Source organism: Drosophila mojavensis, unplaced genomic scaffold, assembly GCF_018153725.1.
Source record: "Drosophila mojavensis isolate 15081-1352.22 unplaced genomic scaffold, ASM1815372v1 contig_80, whole genome shotgun sequence".
NCBI classification, from domain to species: domain Eukaryota; kingdom Metazoa; phylum Arthropoda; class Insecta; order Diptera; family Drosophilidae; genus Drosophila; species Drosophila mojavensis.
In genome coordinates, this window is record NW_025318906.1 from 11937382 (window position 1) to 11955789 (window position 18408).

General features: G+C 38.8%; 4 protein-coding genes across 4 annotated transcripts; all 4 read right to left on the reverse strand.

Annotated features, from left to right (window-relative positions):
• Positions 1-124: 124 nt before the first annotated feature.
• On the reverse strand, positions 125-3464 carry LOC6579592 (endoplasmic reticulum metallopeptidase 1). Its single transcript, XM_002005439.3, has 10 exons — positions 3380-3464; positions 2639-3315; positions 2486-2570; positions 2300-2420; positions 2087-2241; positions 1637-2020; positions 1207-1572; positions 1001-1147; positions 431-931; positions 125-354 (listed from the first exon to the last, which is right to left on the reverse strand). Exons 1-10 carry the CDS (start codon positions 3398-3400, stop codon positions 193-195), a joined length of 2619 nt encoding a protein of 872 aa, XP_002005475.2. The 5' UTR covers positions 3401-3464; the 3' UTR covers positions 125-192.
• Positions 3465-5110: 1646 nt separating this feature from the next.
• Positions 5111-8358, reverse strand: LOC26528525 (endoplasmic reticulum metallopeptidase 1). The gene is made up of 10 exons (XM_015163766.3): positions 8310-8358; positions 7570-8246; positions 7431-7515; positions 7246-7366; positions 7036-7190; positions 6597-6980; positions 6163-6528; positions 5961-6107; positions 5403-5900; positions 5111-5346 (listed from the first exon to the last, which is right to left on the reverse strand). The coding sequence occupies exons 1-10, from the start codon at positions 8328-8330 to the stop codon at positions 5185-5187; spliced, it is 2616 nt and encodes an 871-aa protein (XP_015019252.1). The 5' UTR covers positions 8331-8358; the 3' UTR covers positions 5111-5184.
• Positions 8359-9602: 1244 nt separating this feature from the next.
• LOC6579593 (endoplasmic reticulum metallopeptidase 1) lies at positions 9603-12909 on the reverse strand. The gene is made up of 10 exons (XM_015163767.3): positions 12845-12909; positions 12105-12781; positions 11956-12040; positions 11783-11903; positions 11568-11722; positions 11119-11502; positions 10693-11058; positions 10491-10637; positions 9943-10434; positions 9603-9888 (listed from the first exon to the last, which is right to left on the reverse strand). Exons 1-10 carry the CDS (start codon positions 12863-12865, stop codon positions 9727-9729), a joined length of 2610 nt encoding a protein of 869 aa, XP_015019253.2. The 5' UTR covers positions 12866-12909; the 3' UTR covers positions 9603-9726.
• A 1595-nt stretch (positions 12910-14504) lies between these two features.
• On the reverse strand, positions 14505-17849 carry LOC26528560 (endoplasmic reticulum metallopeptidase 1). Its single transcript, XM_015163768.3, has 10 exons — positions 17752-17849; positions 16998-17686; positions 16847-16931; positions 16677-16791; positions 16458-16612; positions 16016-16399; positions 15592-15957; positions 15381-15527; positions 14825-15322; positions 14505-14768 (listed from the first exon to the last, which is right to left on the reverse strand). The coding sequence occupies exons 1-10, from the start codon at positions 17770-17772 to the stop codon at positions 14607-14609; spliced, it is 2622 nt and encodes an 873-aa protein (XP_015019254.2). The 5' UTR covers positions 17773-17849; the 3' UTR covers positions 14505-14606.
• Between the last annotated feature and the right edge of the window lie 559 nt (positions 17850-18408).

Below are 18408 nucleotides of genomic sequence, written 5' to 3' on the forward strand. Positions count from 1 at the left end.
AAACTGTTTGGCTAGCTGCGGAAAGCATAATGTAAATTATTGATGATATTTAGCCATTAGCTCGAAAACAAAAATTTAATGTGGTCGGTGTACCATTCCAATAAGCAATTCAAACAACTGCTGCTCATATTTGCCTGCATTCTTTTATTGGTTATAATTATTTTGAATGAATCGGCTTTATAAATGTTCTATTTAAAATATATAGCGTTGATATATCGCAGGCCACTGTGCCAATATGGAGAAGGAGGGGAATGACGAAGCAAACTTTACTGCCTCCTCGTCTCCAGGACTTTGAATGTAATGTCCGGACACTCCAAGTTGTAGCACTGGCACATCAAAGTCGCCGTCAGCTTTCTACAGGTGAGCAGATGAAAGAGTGAAGAGTATTTAGTGTCAATGGAAATGTGAGACTGCTCGAAGAGGCTCTTACCGTAAGGTCCACATAGAAGTTCAATGGGGTTATGTCAATACCGTGTGTTATATAGATATGATACGGTAGCGGAGCTGTTGGTGGCTTGGCCAGATGGCTAGATAGGAACGACCATCCACTGATAGTCACATCTTCATAGGGCTTTATGAACAAGCTCAAGTAGGTGGGTCCAGTTACGTTGAATTCCAAGCGAACGGTTGTTGCGTTAATATTTGTCTTGGCCATTTTGGTCAATGTTGTGGGTGGCTCTGGTATTTGAACAGGCTCATCTCGCTTAAGAAATTTGCTCTGAAGTCTATTCTGAACATAGCGGTAATCAAACAAGGGCAAGCCGCACATCATGTGCTCCTCGCACTCCGATTTAATGCTAGCCAATCCCGTTAGATTGACCTTTGTGCCCTTTAGGGGCGTGTCTTCTCGCCTGTCCTGGAAGTTGAACAGGTATCCGGAGAAGTCCTTGCTGAGTGTGCCATCATACTCGTAGTACTTGCTGCGCACTTGCTGAAATGTGGCAAATAATATCAAGAATTATATACAAGATAATACATGCAAGTAATATAAGATTCTCACCAAATATGCAACTCGTTGTCCACTGGTCTTGGGTCGATAGGGGAATCCGATTTGTGTGCTACTGGCGAGATACAGAGAAATAGCAGTCACCAGAAACAGGGAGAGAACCACGAAGCTGGGTTTGCGGAAAGCGTTGATGACCGGGATCTGATCAATGAAAATACGTTACCACCACTGGGGGAAACAATATATATTTTTCCACTTACCAAGAAACCAAACGAGAGAACAGTTCCAACGGCTGCTAGTACTGCAATGTACAAGTCCCGATTCGAGGCACTGCCAGCACGCGCACCCATTGGGGTCAGCACCACCACGAAGGTATAGATCACGTAGCTGCTGTATAGGAAAGGAATCACCTGGCTCAATTTGAGGACACCCGTCCAGGCATAGCCACGATCATGCAGAGTAGTCAGCAAGTTAATGGCCAGGGATATCATATAGCTGGCCAGTGGGATTACGAAGATGTAGCTGGTGCGCAAGCCATAGACGGTGGCAGCTAGGACTAAAAGAGCTAGGATGACGGCCTGGCTGTGCAATGCCAATTGCAGATGGTAGGCGTTCGATATTTTCTCCTGGGGATGGAACATAGATTGGCAAATGCTCAAGTTTAACAGCATGTAGAATCAATGAACTTACGTTGCGTTGCACAGAGTAGTACAAGGTGATGGGCAAACTGAGGCCAATCAGTGAGGGGCACACGTAGAGACCGACCACCAGCAAGGGTGTGCTATAGTATGTCAGCGATAGACCCAAAGCATCCATTCCATATGCTACTACAATAGGCAGCAGCAGGCCGAGTACAAAGGAAATTATCTGGACGATGATGACCAAAATGAACCAGCTGGCCACATTGCATAAGGAAGCATTGGACACGGCGGACATGCGCCACATTGAAATGAAAATAAAAATCAGGACCGCTCCGGCAACACCAAAGTTGATCGATTTTCCAGTGGCTTCCGAATAATTGACGAAGTAAAGGCCCAAGAAATCAAAGAACACGGCATGACCTGTTTTATAAGCCTATCAATAAAAACTTAAGAGTTTCAGCATAATTCGCATCAAACAGTGTTTAGCTTAATCGATTACCTCTATATCATTCAACTCGGTTGCATTAGCCAAGCCACGAACGAGCTCAAGTAAATTATCGCCAGTGTTCTGCAAAGACCCACGAGGAATTATGGAGCTAAGATCGTACTTGGTATGGTAGACATAGCCATTAGTAATTTGGGCTATATCCAAGCCTATAGAATATTTGCAAAAATTATTGTCAAGTCAAAAGTGTTGGCCAAATATTCTTACCGGGAATATTTCCGTACGTATTGAACTGGCGGAAATCTGTATCAGATGGAATAATTCCCAATTGGAAGACTTCCTCAGCCATGGTGGTTGCAAACGGATGTTTGACGTATTTCTTGTAATACTGTTGAAGTGTATAAATTAGCTTCCAGTTGTAATTGTATTTCTGGAAAAACAGAAAAAACTTACATTGACGAGCCAGGGATGGCTGGGGCCACTCTGGAATAGTACTTCACGACCTCCACTGCCAGCAGCATCAAGATTGACGACAACTCTATTAAGCAGTGGTTATATGTTATATACTACATTCCTATTGATTGAACAGTAACCTAAATTACTCACTTGCACTTTGATGCCCATTTGTGTTGTGTTACGAAACCATGACTTGCTTGCATCATATTTTCTTCAGCTCCGTTGAATAGAAAGACTATGGGATGCTCTAGGGTTTGTTTAGTGGATGCAATCACACGCAGAACCTCCAACATCGTGACGATCATAAAGCCCGCATCTCCGGCAGATGCAGTGTATGGCTTGGAGTCGTAGTGGCTGTTCACCAGAAGATAGTTCTCATCGTTGCTTGCTTTCGGCGACAATTTCACAACAACGCTCTGAACGTTTCGGTACATGTTCAGCACAGTTTTGTACGGGTACGACCCGGTTGCTTTTGACACATCAATCTCCATTTCGAAAATATCTTCTTGGAGATTAGCCTTGATCTGTGCAAGCTCGCTTAGAAGGAAATTAACTGCATCCACCTCATTTTCCTTGCTGCCAGTCAATTTGTTACCGATATTGGACAGATTGTACAAATTGTTGTAGGCCCGCTCAGCTATGAATACATTTCTCTTTGCGTCCTCCATAGTCAACGGGGTGGGCAGCTTATTGAAGAAAGGCAGCACCACAGCAAAAAAGAGAAGTCCCCAGAACAAAAGGAAGCCATTCGCAAAATACCAAGGGACTTTTGAGCTCGACTCCCTTTTGTCCACATTTTTGAGAGCTTCGGCAGACTCTGCCAATATCTATATAATATTAATATTTGAACTTTAAGAAATTGAAAATTTAAGTATTTAACAAGTGTCTTACCAGCTTGTCCTTGTCACCCATACTGCTCCTAGATGAAGTTCCTATCTGCTGATGTGATCCCAAGAACTTCCCAATGAGCACTATGGATCTTAGGCAATTGGTGGCCGCTTTTATAGTTGTCAAAAAAGTAATCAAATTCACAATTTTAAAATGGCAATTTAAAAAGATATACTTTATAGACCCAATTCATTGATTGCTTCACGTTTCGGGAACGTTACTTCACGTTTGGCTATCCAAGATTGCGGGAAGGAGTGACAATCAAATCATATAATGTAGACTAGCAATAGATTGGTTGTTTGAATTTTTTTTTTTTTAATATTCGTATGTCTATATTGCATATTATTACAATTAATTCAAATTTATATGAAAGAAAGTTCCTCAACGTGTTAATATACCCATTTGTATTTAACAATATACTTATTCATCAATAGAGATTATTCTGCTTTTATCTGTGTCCATATTTAATGTTTATATTATATTGTGTTTTATTTGCGCGTCTTTAATGATGTGCCCATGACAAATTATACCCAATAACACTGAGCAACAAAGACTCGGTCAATAGAGTCAAATGACACCGTTCTGACATTCAGTGCTATGAAGATGGCCTAGAGATATCTTGCGTGTCAAAAACTTAGTGATAGAGATAGGCCGATCGCAGAAGTCATAGGACGACCCAGCCTTAAATACGCAGAAAAACTAGCATCACAATCAGCTCGTATATAAGCTCGTATGCTGATTCAAACATAGTTCGCATAAAATACAGAAGGGAATAAATAAGTTTAGAGTCTAAACTGGAACACACATACATTCCGGAAGCTAAGAAGGTTTAGAGTTAAATGCCCTAAAAATAATAATATCTATCATAATAAAATTAGATTTTGTCGAACAGTGTAATATAATATTATTATCATGATATGAAGATAAGGCCAATTTATATTTTTATTTTAACAAAGAGCCCAATTAGCAATTATGTCGCGGTATCTAAGTGAGCTCAGACTTAAATATTCACATCAGTGTACCTGGCGTTTTACTTATCAATACTTATCATCTTATCAGAAAGTATTATAATTTTTGCATTAAATGGGTCGCCGACTGCAGAACATATTTAAAGCCCAATAGAAATTTTATATTATATATCGGACAAAATTTCCAGTCCATACATAAGCATATACTTATTTATATATTAGTTCCTACTCTCCTCATATCAATCAATATGGAATATTATTCGGCTGTGAAATGCATATAAAGTTAATTACAATCGATTTAAATGTCTTTTTGTCCTCCATCGTTGTCTTCTACATGTATTTGTAGACTGTAAACCAATTAAGTTTCATTATTTGAGTCTGTTAAGAAAATCTTAATTATCTGCAACTCCGCTATCATATCATAAGTATACAGTGCAAATATGTATATAATATATAATAAATATAATTTTTATATGTATATAATTTTTTATTTCAACTTTTTAGATATATATGCATTTTTTGTAATTTTATTATTTATTATTATTATAATTGGCTGTAATACTTTGTGCATTTCAATGATCAAAATATCCCTAAAAGTATGCTTTATTTTTAAGATAATTGTGAATCTTCATTCATATCATATTTTTAGGATTTATGTATATATATAGTAGAGTTTGTCGGCCTTGCTGCTAACGCGCTTCGTCGAGCTCTCTGAGTATGTATATTGTTATCTAAAAGCTAATTTACTGTATATATTACATTTGAATCAGATTATTTTCTTGTGAGTTTATTCCCGTCTACTCTACACTCTTTCTTTCATTCAACTATTTGGACTTCAATTTAAAATATGAATCGCTGGTAAAGTGCGGGCCACTGCTCCAGAATTGCATATGGGGGAAACGAAGATGCGAATTTTACACTTTGGGCATCACCCTGATGGCCAATATAGTGTCCAGATACACCCAGTTGGAATAAGGGAACATCAAAGTCTCCGTTCGGTTTCTATGAAGTGAAGATCAATTTTCATAAAATTCTTAGTCACTCATATTTCAACTCACCGTGAATTCTAAGAAGAAGTGCAATGGGGACTTATCTATGCCATAGCTGAAAGAGATGAAGTATGGCAGGGGAGGTACTAATGGGGTTTCTAGATAGATTTGCAAGAAGGACCAGTTGCTTAGTAAGACATCTTCATAAGGCTGAATAAAGAGTTTCATTTGAGGAGGACCCGTTAAATTGAACTCAAATCGCACAGTTGTGGTATTCTGAATGGTTTTGCTTAGCAAGCTGAGCTCTGTCCGCGCCGGAGGCTCGATTGGTTCAAAGCGGGGCAACCACTTGGCTTCATGGCGATTCAAGACATAAGTCGAATCATATAAAGGCATGCCGCACATCATATGCTGCTCGCATTTCGATTTAAGACTTATCAAGCCAGTCAGATTTACGCTTGTGCCCAAGAGAGGCTTCTCCTTGAGCCGATCTTGAAAGTTAAACAAATAACCAGACTCATCCCGGCTGAGAGTTCCATCGTATTCGTAGAATATATTTCGAACTTGCTGCAACGGGAACAGTTATGGCACTATAAAATATGTATGTCAATTTCTATCAATACTCACCAAATAAGCTACTCGCTGTCCATTGGTTTTGGCTCTATAAGGAAATCCAATTTGCGTGCTACTAGCTAAGTATAGAGCGAGGGCCGTGATAGTAATCAGAGTGAGCACCACAAAGCTGGGTCGTCGAAAAGTGTTGATTAGCGGTAGCTGGAAATGATAGATATTGATTATCATTTATAAGACATTTGCATATAAAGCTTACCAAGAAACCAAATGAAAGTATCGTTCCCGCTGCGCTTAGGAGAGCAATGCTTATGTCTGGGTTAGAAGAACTAAATGAACGACCACCCATTGGAGTCAGCACCACAATAAAGAAGTAAAAGAGGTAGCTGCTGTACAGGAATGGCACTATCTGGCTGACCTTGAGTAAGCCTGTCCATGCAAGGCCTCGATCATGCAGCGTAGTTAATAAATTCAAGGCCAAAGCTAGCACATAGAATATAAGTGGAATCACCAATATATATGCAGTTCTCAATCCGTAGGCTGTGAGAGCAATTGTTAAGATCGCCAGGATAACAGCCTGAGCATGCAATGCCAATTGAAGATGATAGGATCTTGATATTTTAGCCTAATAAAGGAAGTAAAATGTTACAAATGCTTGAGTTAAGGTTTTCCCTTGGGGTTTACTACACTTACGTTGTGTTGGAATGAAAAATAGATTGTCAAGGGCAAGCTAAGCCCAATCAGTGATGGGCACACATATAAGCCGATCAGCAGGAGGGGGCTGCTATAGTAAGTGAGCGATTGCTGCCAATTATCCATTACATGTGCCACAATTAAGGGAAGTGCTAGTCCGAGTACACAGCAGATAGTCTGGATGATCAAAACTAATATAAAACCGTGTGCCACATTCGAAAATGATTCATGAGAAACAGCAGACATGCGCCACATCGATAGGAAAACTAAAATCAAGGCAGATGCAGCAGCAGCAAGATTTATAAATATGCCCGTTGTCTCTGAATAATGGATGAAATAGAGGCCCAGGAAATCGAAGAACACTGCGTGACCATCCCCGTGTGCCTATACGATGAATAAAGGTTGAGTAAATATAATTTTATTGGAAATTCAGCCTTACCTCTGTATCGTGCAGTTCTGTTGCATTGGCCAAGCCTCGCACTAAGCTGAGAATATTATCGCCAGTGTTCTGGAGGGACTCCAGCGGAATTATGTCAATCACGTCGTACTTTGTATGATATACAAAGCCATTTATGCATTGCGCCATATCCAAGCCTAGTTAGTAAGAATTTTAATGTGAATGTTCCATAGCTAGAGACATCGCTCTTACCTGGTAGTTTTCCGTACTTGTTGAACTGTCGAAAGTCTGTATCTGATGGGATTGTGCCCGACTGGAAGCCTTCCTCCGCCATAGTTGTAGCGAAGGGATATTTAATATATTTTTTGTAGTACTACGAAATCAGATTGTTATCCATAAAAATATATAATTCGAACTTTCTCAAATTTTAAACTTACGTCTACCAACCATGGATGATTAGGTCCACTTTGAAATAGCACTTCTCGCCCACCACTGCCCCCAGCATCGAGATTAACGACGGCTCTACAATTAGGGAATATAACTTCTATTTCTATTCTTTTTATTTGTTCTTCTCACTTGCAGTTCGACGCCCATTTGTGTTGAGTTATAAAGCCATGCGAACCCTCGAGAGCACCTTCTTCTGCACCATTGAATAGAAATACGATTGGGTGCTGGATACTTTGTTTTGTTGTTGCAATAACACGCAGAACTTCCAGCATCGTGACAATCATAAAGCCGGCATCGCCAGCAGACGGAGTTGCTGGCTTGGAATCGAAGTGACTATTTACGAGGAGATAGGACTCACTCGTGCTGTTTCTGGGCGTTAGCTTAACGGCAATATTTTGTACTCCTTGGTAGACTCGCAGTGAATGTTTTAAGGCGAAAGTTCCAGAGGCCTGTGATAAATCGATTTCCATATCGAAATAATCTCGAAGAGCTTCTTCTTTGATTTGGTTTAGCTCCTTCATCAGGAACTGCACCGCCTCGATCTCATTTCCGTTACTGCCAAGCATTTTCAGACCTATATTAGATAAGCTGTACAATTGTTTGTATGCACGCTGTGCTATGAATTGATTATTGTTCGCGTCATCCATTGTTAGAGCCGTGGGCAAGCGATAGAAAATCGGAATTACAACGGCAAAGAACAAAAGTACCCAAAAGAACAGGAAACTACTCGCAAAACACCAGGGCAGCCCTGCTCTTTCCTTCTTTTTGAGAGCATTTGCTGGAGCCCCAAAGGAAGTATCCAAAATCTAGAAGTTAACCAATAATTGCGATGTGAGGACAAATTGCGGACTTAATATAGTTTTGCTTACGAGTTTCTCCCTGTCAGCCATGCTGTCTCCAACGACTTCCAATTGCCAACTGTTGAGCTAAAGTATGTATGGAGTGTGTATTAAGTGTGCAAAAACCATATCATTTTCAATAAATTATTTGATATATAATATGTATAAACCAATGTTATAGACTCATCGATGGCCATCGATTTGACAGCGAGGGTAGCTCAGTAGAAAAGAAATACTTTTGATGGCATTTAAGCATTAATAATAATTAAAATACATTCTAAATATTATTTATAAATACAATTTTGATTTATTTTTTAAACCAATAGCTTGTGGTGTTTTTATACCCTGAACCCATTGAAAATGGGAAATCAGGGTATAATGGTTTTGTTTTATTTTATTTTTAAAAATTAAATTCTATATAATTAAACGTTTCGCTTGAATAGAAACTAATAACTTTTCAGGAGCCCCATTTGAGTTTTATCAATAGATTTCTAGTTGAGTACTGCTTGTAAATATAAGTCGAAGATTGTGAACGATCGTATATATTAAATTTGTATACAAGTTGTTTATAAACTGCATTTCTTTATATATATACATATATTTAACTATTTTCCTTCGATTTATGTACTGTCTAATTGCTTAATTAGCTTCGCTTCAATTATTACCTAAAATTGATTGCATTATATTATTCAGAAGCTAAGCTAATTATGATATGAACATTGTTTAAATGTGCGATATAGAAACTTTCTATTATGCCAACCTGCTAATTGACGAGTCTTGACGAAACTGGTTAATCGTTAAAAATGTTGGAATTATCAACTTGGAAAAATGCAAAGTAAACATTTCAAATAACGAATATCTCAGCTTCACCCAGGGATACTTTTTTGTAATGAATAAATATATAAGTGTAAAAAGAATTTAAAAATAGAATAAAATAAAAATAAAAATAATTATAGCCATACAACGAAAATTATACAAGGAAATAAGTAGACTAAATGTATGAAGGAGTCATTAAATGTACCCAGAGTATAACAAAATAAGAGCATAACTAAATAAGATATATATATATATATTTTTTTTTAACTAGAAACTTGAAGCCTATCGAAACACTCTATTTTTATTTGGGTGATTGATTTATGAGCTAATAACTTGATAATGCTTCAAAATGATTTTGTTATCCGATAACAATCAATATCGAAAATATGGTGGAATGTGTGTGTATGGACAGGTGTTTTGAGTAATTTTCATAAATATTATTAGCAACAGAGCTATAAAATATTCATTTTCGTATTAGCAAATATTTATAAATACAAATTTGTGACATCGACATTATATTCCTCATTTATTTACACACAAAAATAACCAAAATCTCATAAATATTTGTTACATTTTAAACATGATTTACAATATTCTAGAAAATTTATTAAGTTTTCAAAAAATAGTATTTCTAAAAAATGTATCTCAGATACAAGGCTGGCCATTGCGCCAAAATGGAGTATGGGGGAAATGAGGCAGCAAACTTCTTGCTTTCAGCATCGCCTTCATTCTGAATGGAGTGTGCAGCGACCCCCAATTGGAATAAGGGTACATTGAAATTGCCGTTTTGTTTCTGAAATATTGAACATTAGAATCTTCAGTTCTAATCATTTGCATTATATCTTACCGAGAATTCCAAGTAGAAAAACAAAGGAGATCTATCGGCGCCCATCACAATATAGATAATATATGGCAAGTCCCTAGTTGGCTCTATATCACTACTGCTCCCAAACGCCCAGTCAAATAAGGTCACATCCTCTTCGGGTTGGATAAACAAATTCATGAACGTCGGCCCCTCCAATTTGAACTCAAAGCGGATAGTTGTTGCGTTCACAATTGTTCTGTTTTGCAAAGTCAATGTGGTTAGCTCTGGTGGTACAACTGGCTCCTGTCGAGGCAACCATTTGCTTTGGAACCGATTTGCCACGTAACGATGCTCATATAATGGCATGCCACAGAGCATGTGCTGCTCGCAGCTCTCTTTCAGGCTGACCAATCCGGTTAGATTCACTTTTGTGCTGAATGGTGTTTCCTCACGCCTATCCTGAAAACTAAATAGATAGCCAGACTCGTCCTTGCTGAGAGTACCGTCATAATCGTAAAAGATGTTTCGTACTTGCTGGAATACAGTAGATTTGAGAGACAGAATATCCAGAAAGCCTTAAGAATACTCACCAGATAGGAAACCCGTTGTCCACTAGTCTTGGGTCGGTACGGGAATCCGAGCTGTGTGCTGCTCGCTAAGAACATGGAGAGGGCAGTAATTCCAATCAGAGCGAGTATGACAAAACTGGGTCTTCGGAAGGTATTGATAAGTGGGACCTACAAACAAGAGGCGTCATAGTGAACATTTAATAGATCTATTTAGTACACATACCAAGAAACCAAACGAGAGAACAGTTCCAACGGCTGCTAGTACTGCAATGTACAAGTCCCGATTCGAGGCACTGCCAGCACGCGCACCCATTGGGGTCAGCACCACCACGAAGGTATAGACCACGTAACTGCTGTATAAGAAGGAAATTATTTGGCTTATCTTGAGAAGGCTTGCCCAGGCATAGCTCCGATCGTGCAGAGTAGTCAATAAGTTCAATGCCAACGGTATCACGTAAAAGATCAGCGGAATTACGACAATATACGTTGAGCGTATGCCAATGACGGTAAGACCTATAGTTAATAGAGTTAGTATAATTGCTTGAGCGTGCAGTGCCAATTGTACATGGTAGCCATTTGATATTTTATCCTGAAGAGAATGAAAAATGTATTACAAAATGTCTAAGATTAACTGAATAACGGAACTTACATTGCGCTGTACCGCAAAATATATTGTTAGCGGTAAACTGAGGCCAATCAGCGAGGGACAGACGTACAGACCAATCACCAGCAATGGAGTGCTGTAATATGTCAGTGAGAGTCCCCAATTGTCAAATAGTTGTGCAACTATCAAAGGAAGTACCACACCGAGTACAAAGCATATAACCTGAACGACCAGGACCAATGTAAGCCAGCATGCGACCTGAGAAAATGAGACATTGCTAACGGCTGTCATGCGCCACATTGAAATAAAAATGAATATCAATGAAGCAGCAGCAATGCCACAGTTCAATATTGTGCCTGTAGATTCTGAGTAATTAAATAAGTATAGTCCTAGGAAGTCGAAGTAGACAGTGTGACCAGTCTCATGTGCCTACGAGGAAATAATAATTATTGATAATACAACTTTGTCCCATTCTTATAAAAATAATCAGTTACCTTAGTGTCATATAATTCGGGTGCATTGGCCAATGCTCTAACCAGACTGAGCACATTATCGCCCGTGTTCTGAAAGGATTCCCGTGGAATCACATCGATAAGGTCGTATTTGGTATGGTAGACAAATCCATTGAAACATTGACCCATATCCAAGCCTATTAGTAGTAGTTAATGCTGCATAATTTCGCTGTGGTCGTAAGCTCAAATTTTCTTACCTGGAATATTGCCATACGTGCGAAACTGTCGAAAGTCTGTGTCGGATGGAATAATGCCAGCTTGGAAAATTTCTTCTGCCACCGTAGTACCAAAAGGATGTTTCACATATTTTTTGTAGTACTGAAAATAAATGTTTAAACTAAGAACAGCAAATGTTATTGAAATCCTTTACCTCCACAAGCCACGGATGGTTTGGTCCAGTTTGAAAGAGAATTTCCCGACCTCCGCTTCCCGCAGCATCAAGATTGACTACAGCTCTAGGGAATACACAATATTTATATTCCGATTTTTATAAATCTCTTGCTAAATTATTGATCTCACTTGCAGTTTGGGGCCCATTTGTGTTGAGTTACAAAACCATGTGAGGCTAGCAGGCCAATTTCTTCAGCACCATTAAATAGAAAGACAATGGGATGCTCCAAGTGTTGCTTTGTTGTGGCTATAACACGCAGAACCTCCAACATAACAGTTATCATAAAGCCCGCATCACCCGCAGACCAAGTAGCTGGCTTGGAGTCGAAGTGGCTGTTGACGAGCAGATATGACTGGCTCGAGCTCTGCTTTGGCGTTAGCTTAACAGCAATATTCTGAACAGCTAGGTAAACATTAAGCGTAGTCCCAGAACCGAAAGATCCAGAAACCTGCGATAAGTCGATTTCCATATCGAAGTAATCGCTTTGCAGATTGTCCTTGATTTCTGCCAGTTGGCCTAGAATAAAATTGACTGCATCGACCTCATTTTGCTTGCTGCCAGTCAACTTGTTGCCAATATTGGAGAGCGTATACAGATCCTTGTAGGCCCGCTCAGCAATGAACTCATTCTCCTGCGCGTCCTCCAGCATGAGCGCCGTGGGCAAGCGATAGAAAAATGGAATCACAACAGCAAAGAAGAGAAGTACCCAGAAGAGTATAAAGCCAGTAGCGAAGGAGCATGGCAGCTTGGAATCAGTCTTATTCTTGGGCACAAATCGAGATGCATCGATAGATTCAACTGAGATCTTCGCAGGATAATACAGAAATTCAGTGAATTTAAATTGATTTTAGTTATTTGTGGATCTTACAAGACTCTCCTTGTCAGCCATGTCGGAATATGACTACTTGTCTGCAGAACTAAAATCAAACTGCTTAGGAAAGGGTAATGTAGACCGTTTTTATACGCCTTGCTCACTGAAAATCGCAATACAGGGTATAATGTTTGTTTCGGTAATGTATGCTCCAGGCAAAAAGAGGTCTAGTATAAGGTATATATATTCTTGATCAGCAAAGCTTGAACACTAAAATTAAAGACTTTAAATTTTAAATATGTACTTTTATATATTTCTACATATTATACTCTTAGGGTATCTCAAGACTTGACACTCCCAGCTAGAATAATATTATTCAAAAGCAGCGAAAATCATGCGCAAGGGATTGTAAAACCATGTTCTTAAAATCATATAACTCAAGTATATCGATTGATATCTGGTCAATTAAGTCATATATTGAAACTGCTTTATTTCAAAATGTTCAAGATAATGAGTGCAATGTAGATAAAGGAAAAGTAATGCTAGGAAGCTTTTTGAAAAGAGAATGAAGGGTATAATCATGGTAATGCAAATGTATATAAAAAGTATATATATTCTTAATTGTTAAGAAGCTGTATCCTGTTCATCTGATTATTAACTTTTGCATAAACCTAATTATGGCTCTCGCATATTATATTATTTGTATTTAGTTTATATCCTTTACAATTTGGCATTTATATAACTCTTGTATATCGCAATTTTTCATGATAAAGCATTTAACAGTCAATGTGATTATTTACTCTGATGTGCCTATACTATATACGAACAATACCTGAAACCTCAACTAGAAACTTGAAGCTTATCGAAACACTCCATTTTTATTTGGGTAATAGATTTATGAGTTAATAGCTTGTTCATGTGCATGGAATGATTTTATTATGCGATAGCAATCAATATCGAAAATATGTAGTGTAATAGAAGGGGGAAAGCGTCGCGTGCTCCTTATACATATCATTAGCAGCAGAGTGATACAATCTGAATTTGTTGAAGCACCAAATGTTGTGGAAGACCTGTCGAACTATTCATAAGCTTAGTATTCTGTGACTGCCCACTCGGAGAGGAAGGCTGCAATAGAGCTTTGTAAAAACGGGCACTGCAAGTGTGGAAAATCTACTTTATAAGAGCAGTGAATAATTTATACAAGTGAACCGCGTTGAATTACAAATATATTTCTTATAAATCTAGCTAGCAAATTAAATTTCATACTTTCGGCCTTAAAACGTCTCAGGATAATAAAAAGTATTATTCCTTTTGCTCCGTTCACACATCGGCGTAATTCGACTGTCGAGCTCTAATTAAAATCGATTAACATCTTCTATGCGTAAATTAATAGAGTAGTGCACTCAATAACTAGACCTTTTTCACGATCTAGAAAAATAATTTACTTCTGTCTGATATCCACTAAACCAACGCAATGGCCCATTCCATAATGGATCGAGTGATACAAAGAAAACAGGCCGAATTCATGAACAACATATTGAAAGGAAGTGAAAGATATCTACACAGACCGTATATGGTATATTATATCATCATGACATTACAAAAATTATGGAATACATACAGCTGAATTGGTTTCCAAGAAACCTTTTATAGCTGAAACTAGGTAAGTCTACAATAGAAAATTAATACAATAGAAATCAATTTCCCAAAGATCAAGTATTTTTAGTAATAATTTATTGTCTAAAGATAAAGCTATTATTACATGTCAATTCGTGTTAAAAATAATTTAATCTAAGGCTAACATTATTTTGTAATTGTTTTAAAATATATATCTCTGGTACAAGGCTGGCCACGTCGCCACAATTGAATAGGATGGGAATGAAGATGCGAACTCTTGACTTATAGCATCTCCTGCAGCGCCTACGAAATGTCCCGACACTCCCACTTGAAGAAGGGGCATCTTAAAGTTTCCATTTTGTTTCTATAAAAAAAGAATATTTTATGGAATCCGCCTAAGATTATTTCCAAATGACTTACCGTTAAATCGACGAAAAACTTCAAAGGTGAATTGTCAATACCGTAATTAATGTAGATGTGATAGGACAAAGGAAAGGGTGGTGGATTCTGAAGATAGTCTTCTGTAAACGTCCAATTGGTGATCGTGACATCTTCGTAGGGCTCGAAAAATAAGCTCATCTGAGCAGGACCCGATAAAGAGAACTCGAATCGCACAGTGGTTGGTTTCAGATACGTTTTGTTTAGCATTTTCAATACGGTCGATCCCGGAGGCTCAATAGGCTCTGCCCGTGGCAACCATTTGCTCTGTAGCCGGTTCCCAACGTATCGGAAATCGTACAACGGCATGCCACACATCATGTGCTTCTCACATCTCGATTTGATGCTAGTCAATCCCGTCAAGTTGACATTCGTGCCCAAAAGTGGTCGTTCTTCCAGTCTGTCCTGGAAACTAAACAAGTAGCCAGACTCATCCTTGCTAAGAGTGCCATCGAATTCGTAAAACATGTTTCGAACTTGCTGGAATTCAATAGTTTTATAGAATTTATAGATGCAATTAGATTGATGGGAAGCTTACCAGATAGGCAACTCTTTGTCCGTTAGTCCTTTGTCGATAGGGGAATCCTAGCTGAGTGCTGCTGGCCAAGTACAAGGAGACCGAAGTGATTGCGATCAAAGTGAATATAACTAAACTGGGTCGTCGCAATGTATTGATCAGTGGCATCTGAGTAAATAACACTATTAGTATTTGACTGAAATAATTTGGATGGTAAGTAGAGCAAACTTACCAAGAAACCAAATGACAGAATTGTTCCAATCGCAGAGAGAACTGCAATAAATAAGTCCTGATTAGATGCACTGCCAGAGCGTCCAGTCATAGGGACGAGCACGACAATGAATAGATAGAAGACGTAGCTGCTGCAGAGGAAGGGAATGATCTGGCTGACCTTCAGCAGACCAGTCCAGGCATAGCCCCGATCGTGCAGAGTGATCAACAAGTTCAACACCAGAGATACGACATAGAAAAGAAGGGGTATCATCAAGACGTACGTGGAACGCAAGCCGAATGACGTGAGGCAAATGATCAGAACGGCCAATATGACCGCCTGGGCATGCAGTGCGAGCTGCAGATGATAACCTCCTGAAATCTTTTCCTGAAAATGAAAAATTCCTCAATGAATGGGAAAGCCGCTTAGCACATGAAATACTCACGTTGCACTGGATACTGTAATAGACAGTAATGGGCAAACTGAGGCCAATAAGCGAGGGGCAGACATACAGACCGATCATCAGCATCGGCGTGCTGAAGAAAGTCAGCGACAGTCCCGCATTATCCATAACAATCGACACCACTATGGGAAGTACCAGCCCAAGTACGAAACAAATTAACTGGATGGTGAGCACCAATATAAACCAGCGCAGCACGTGGCATATCGAGACGTTGGATATAACTGCCATGCGCCACATTGAGATGAAGACAAAGAGGAGCGCAGCTCCGGCGACGCCAAAGTTAAGAGCTGTACCCGTCGCCTCTGAGTAATATATAAAAGTGATACCCAGGAAGTCAAAGTAGATACCGCTCCCAGTTTTATGTGCCTACCAATGTTTTTTATAAGGAATTTGCACAATAACATTTTCAATTAGATAAGCTTACCTCAATGTTCTCTAATTCGACTGCATCTGCTAAACCTCGAACTATGCTGAGCACATTATCGCCGGTATTCTGTAAAGACTCTCGAGGAATAACGTCGATCACATCATACTTTGTATGGTAGACAAAGCCATTAATGGCTTGACCTAAGTCCAAGCCTATACGCACAAAGAGATGCAGTCATGTAAGTTGAATTCTCATTTCGAAGATTAATCTTCGTACCTGGAATATGATCTTTAAAGATAGTGAAGTCCGAATCAGAGGGCAGGGCACCAGTCTGATAGATTTCCTCGTTCAATGTTGTGCCAAATGGATGTTTGGCATATTTATTATAGTACTGTTATTGAATGACGAAATTAGATAAGAAAAGATTAGATTGACTGTAAACTTACGCCCAAAAGCCAGTTATGATCAGGTCCAGACTGAACCAGAAGCTCTCTGCCACCGCTTCCTGCCGCATCGAGATTGACAACGGCTCTGCGAAAATAATGATTATGTAATAATGCGTGAAAAAATAAAGAAATTCTATTAAATATAGCTCACTTGATGTTCGGTACCCATTTGTGTTGGTTGATGAAGCCATGGGAGGCCAGCATGGAGCTCTCTTCAGCCCCATTGAACAAGAAGACGATCGGGTGCTGAAAGCTTTGCTCTGTGGTGGCCAGAGTTCGCAGCACTTCCAGCATTGTGACTATCATGAAGCCGGCATCCCCGGCAGACGGAGTTTCTGGCTTTGAGTCGAAGTGGCTGTTGACGAGCAGATAAGATTGGCTCTTGCTGGCCTTCGGAGTAATTTTGACTGCAATATTTTGAACGTGGAGGTACAAGCTATTTACATTCTCATATACAAACTGGCCGGACACCTCTGATAAGTCAATTTCAATATCAAAGTAATCCTTAAGCGAGTCTTCCTTAATTTGATTGAGCTCCTTCAGGAGGTACTGCACAGCATCAATCTCATTTTGCTTAGAGCCAACCATTTTCGTTCCAATATTCGACAGATAATAGAGATTTTTATAAGCACGTTCCGCAATGAACTCATGGCTTTTCACGTCCTCTATCGTCAACGCCGTGGGCAAGCGATATAAATATGGTATAACCACGGCGAAAAAGAGTAGACCCCAAAACAGTAGAAATCCACCTGCGTAATACCAAGGTAACTTTCCGCTGTCGTCATTTTTAGTTCCGCACCGAGGTTTCTCCTCAAATCTGTTGCCAGATTCGCTGCAAATCTAATAGAGATTTGTGAAATAATTATGACAATTGCAATTTAACTCAATTGTCCAATGGTATTTACGAGCTTCTCCTTGTCACACATCCTTATTGCTCAATAAGTGAGTCCAATGGCGCCCAATTTGGAACTACTTCTCAATTCGAGTGTTTGCTTATTTTATAGCAATCAAGTCACACATAACATGAAAGACTAGCAGAATTCAACAATCATAAAATCATATAATTTGATTGTCCGATAAATAAAAAATTATGCGAGGGTAGTCACATAGCAAAGTTCATTGGATATTCGCAGCAATTATTATTGTTGACTATAATATATCGTTCATATCGTACGAATTTATCTAAGATAAAACTTAGACTTTAGCCTTTGTCTTTTTACTACTTTGCGTTTATCATTCTCAATAATATTTATCAGAAATGCACTTTGCGGAAATATTGTCTATATCTATGTAGAACAAACTTGACCTACTTTAATTATACTAACAAAATAAATATATTAATAGCAATATATATTTCCACAACTCTTGTGACAGCCCTCCTGTTGTCAACAGTCCATTTTATTGACTTAGAGGAAGCTCTCATATTTTTTTTGCGGCACTTACCTCAAATTTACTAAACAGTCTACGATATAAATTAGCGATATCAGCACTGAATCAGCATTATACTATTCGCGATATCTCTATTTTAAAAATGTACCTTGTTTATAAAGCAGTTTTATTGG

What these genes read in the sequence shown, in the direction of transcription:
- LOC6579592 (XM_002005439.3), bottom strand. Translation starts at nt 3,400, where the DNA reads ATGGGTGACAAGGACAAGCTG. An exon ending in TACGTACGGAAATATTCCCG is followed by an intron (nt 2,242 to 2,299) that starts GTAAGAATATTT and finishes AATATTCTATAG; the next exon opens with GCTTGGATATAGCCCAAATT. An exon ending in ACTACTCTGTGCAACGCAAC is followed by an intron (nt 1,573 to 1,636) that starts GTAAGTTCATTG and finishes TTCCATCCCCAG; the next exon opens with GAGAAAATATCGAACGCCTA.
- LOC26528525 (XM_015163766.3), bottom strand. Translation starts at nt 8,330, where the DNA reads ATGGCTGACAGGGAGAAACTC. An exon ending in ATCATCCATGGTTGGTAGAC is followed by an intron (nt 7,367 to 7,430) that starts GTAAGTTTAAAA and finishes CTGATTTCGTAG; the next exon opens with TACTACAAAAAATATATTAA. An exon ending in ACTTCTTCTTAGAATTCACG is followed by an intron (nt 5,347 to 5,402) that starts GTGAGTTGAAAT and finishes TTCACTTCATAG; the next exon opens with AAACCGAACGGAGACTTTGA.
- LOC6579593 (XM_015163767.3), bottom strand. Translation starts at nt 12,865, where the DNA reads ATGGCTGACAAGGAGAGTCTT. An exon ending in CCGAATTATATGACACTAAG is followed by an intron (nt 11,503 to 11,567) that starts GTAACTGATTAT and finishes ATTTCCTCGTAG; the next exon opens with GCACATGAGACTGGTCACAC. An exon ending in ATTTTGCGGTACAGCGCAAT is followed by an intron (nt 11,059 to 11,118) that starts GTAAGTTCCGTT and finishes CATTCTCTTCAG; the next exon opens with GATAAAATATCAAATGGCTA.
- LOC26528560 (XM_015163768.3), bottom strand. Translation starts at nt 17,772, where the DNA reads ATGTGTGACAAGGAGAAGCTC. An exon ending in ATTACAGTATCCAGTGCAAC is followed by an intron (nt 15,958 to 16,015) that starts GTGAGTATTTCA and finishes TTTCATTTTCAG; the next exon opens with GAAAAGATTTCAGGAGGTTA. An exon ending in GACAAAGAGTTGCCTATCTG is followed by an intron (nt 15,323 to 15,380) that starts GTAAGCTTCCCA and finishes ATTGAATTCCAG; the next exon opens with CAAGTTCGAAACATGTTTTA.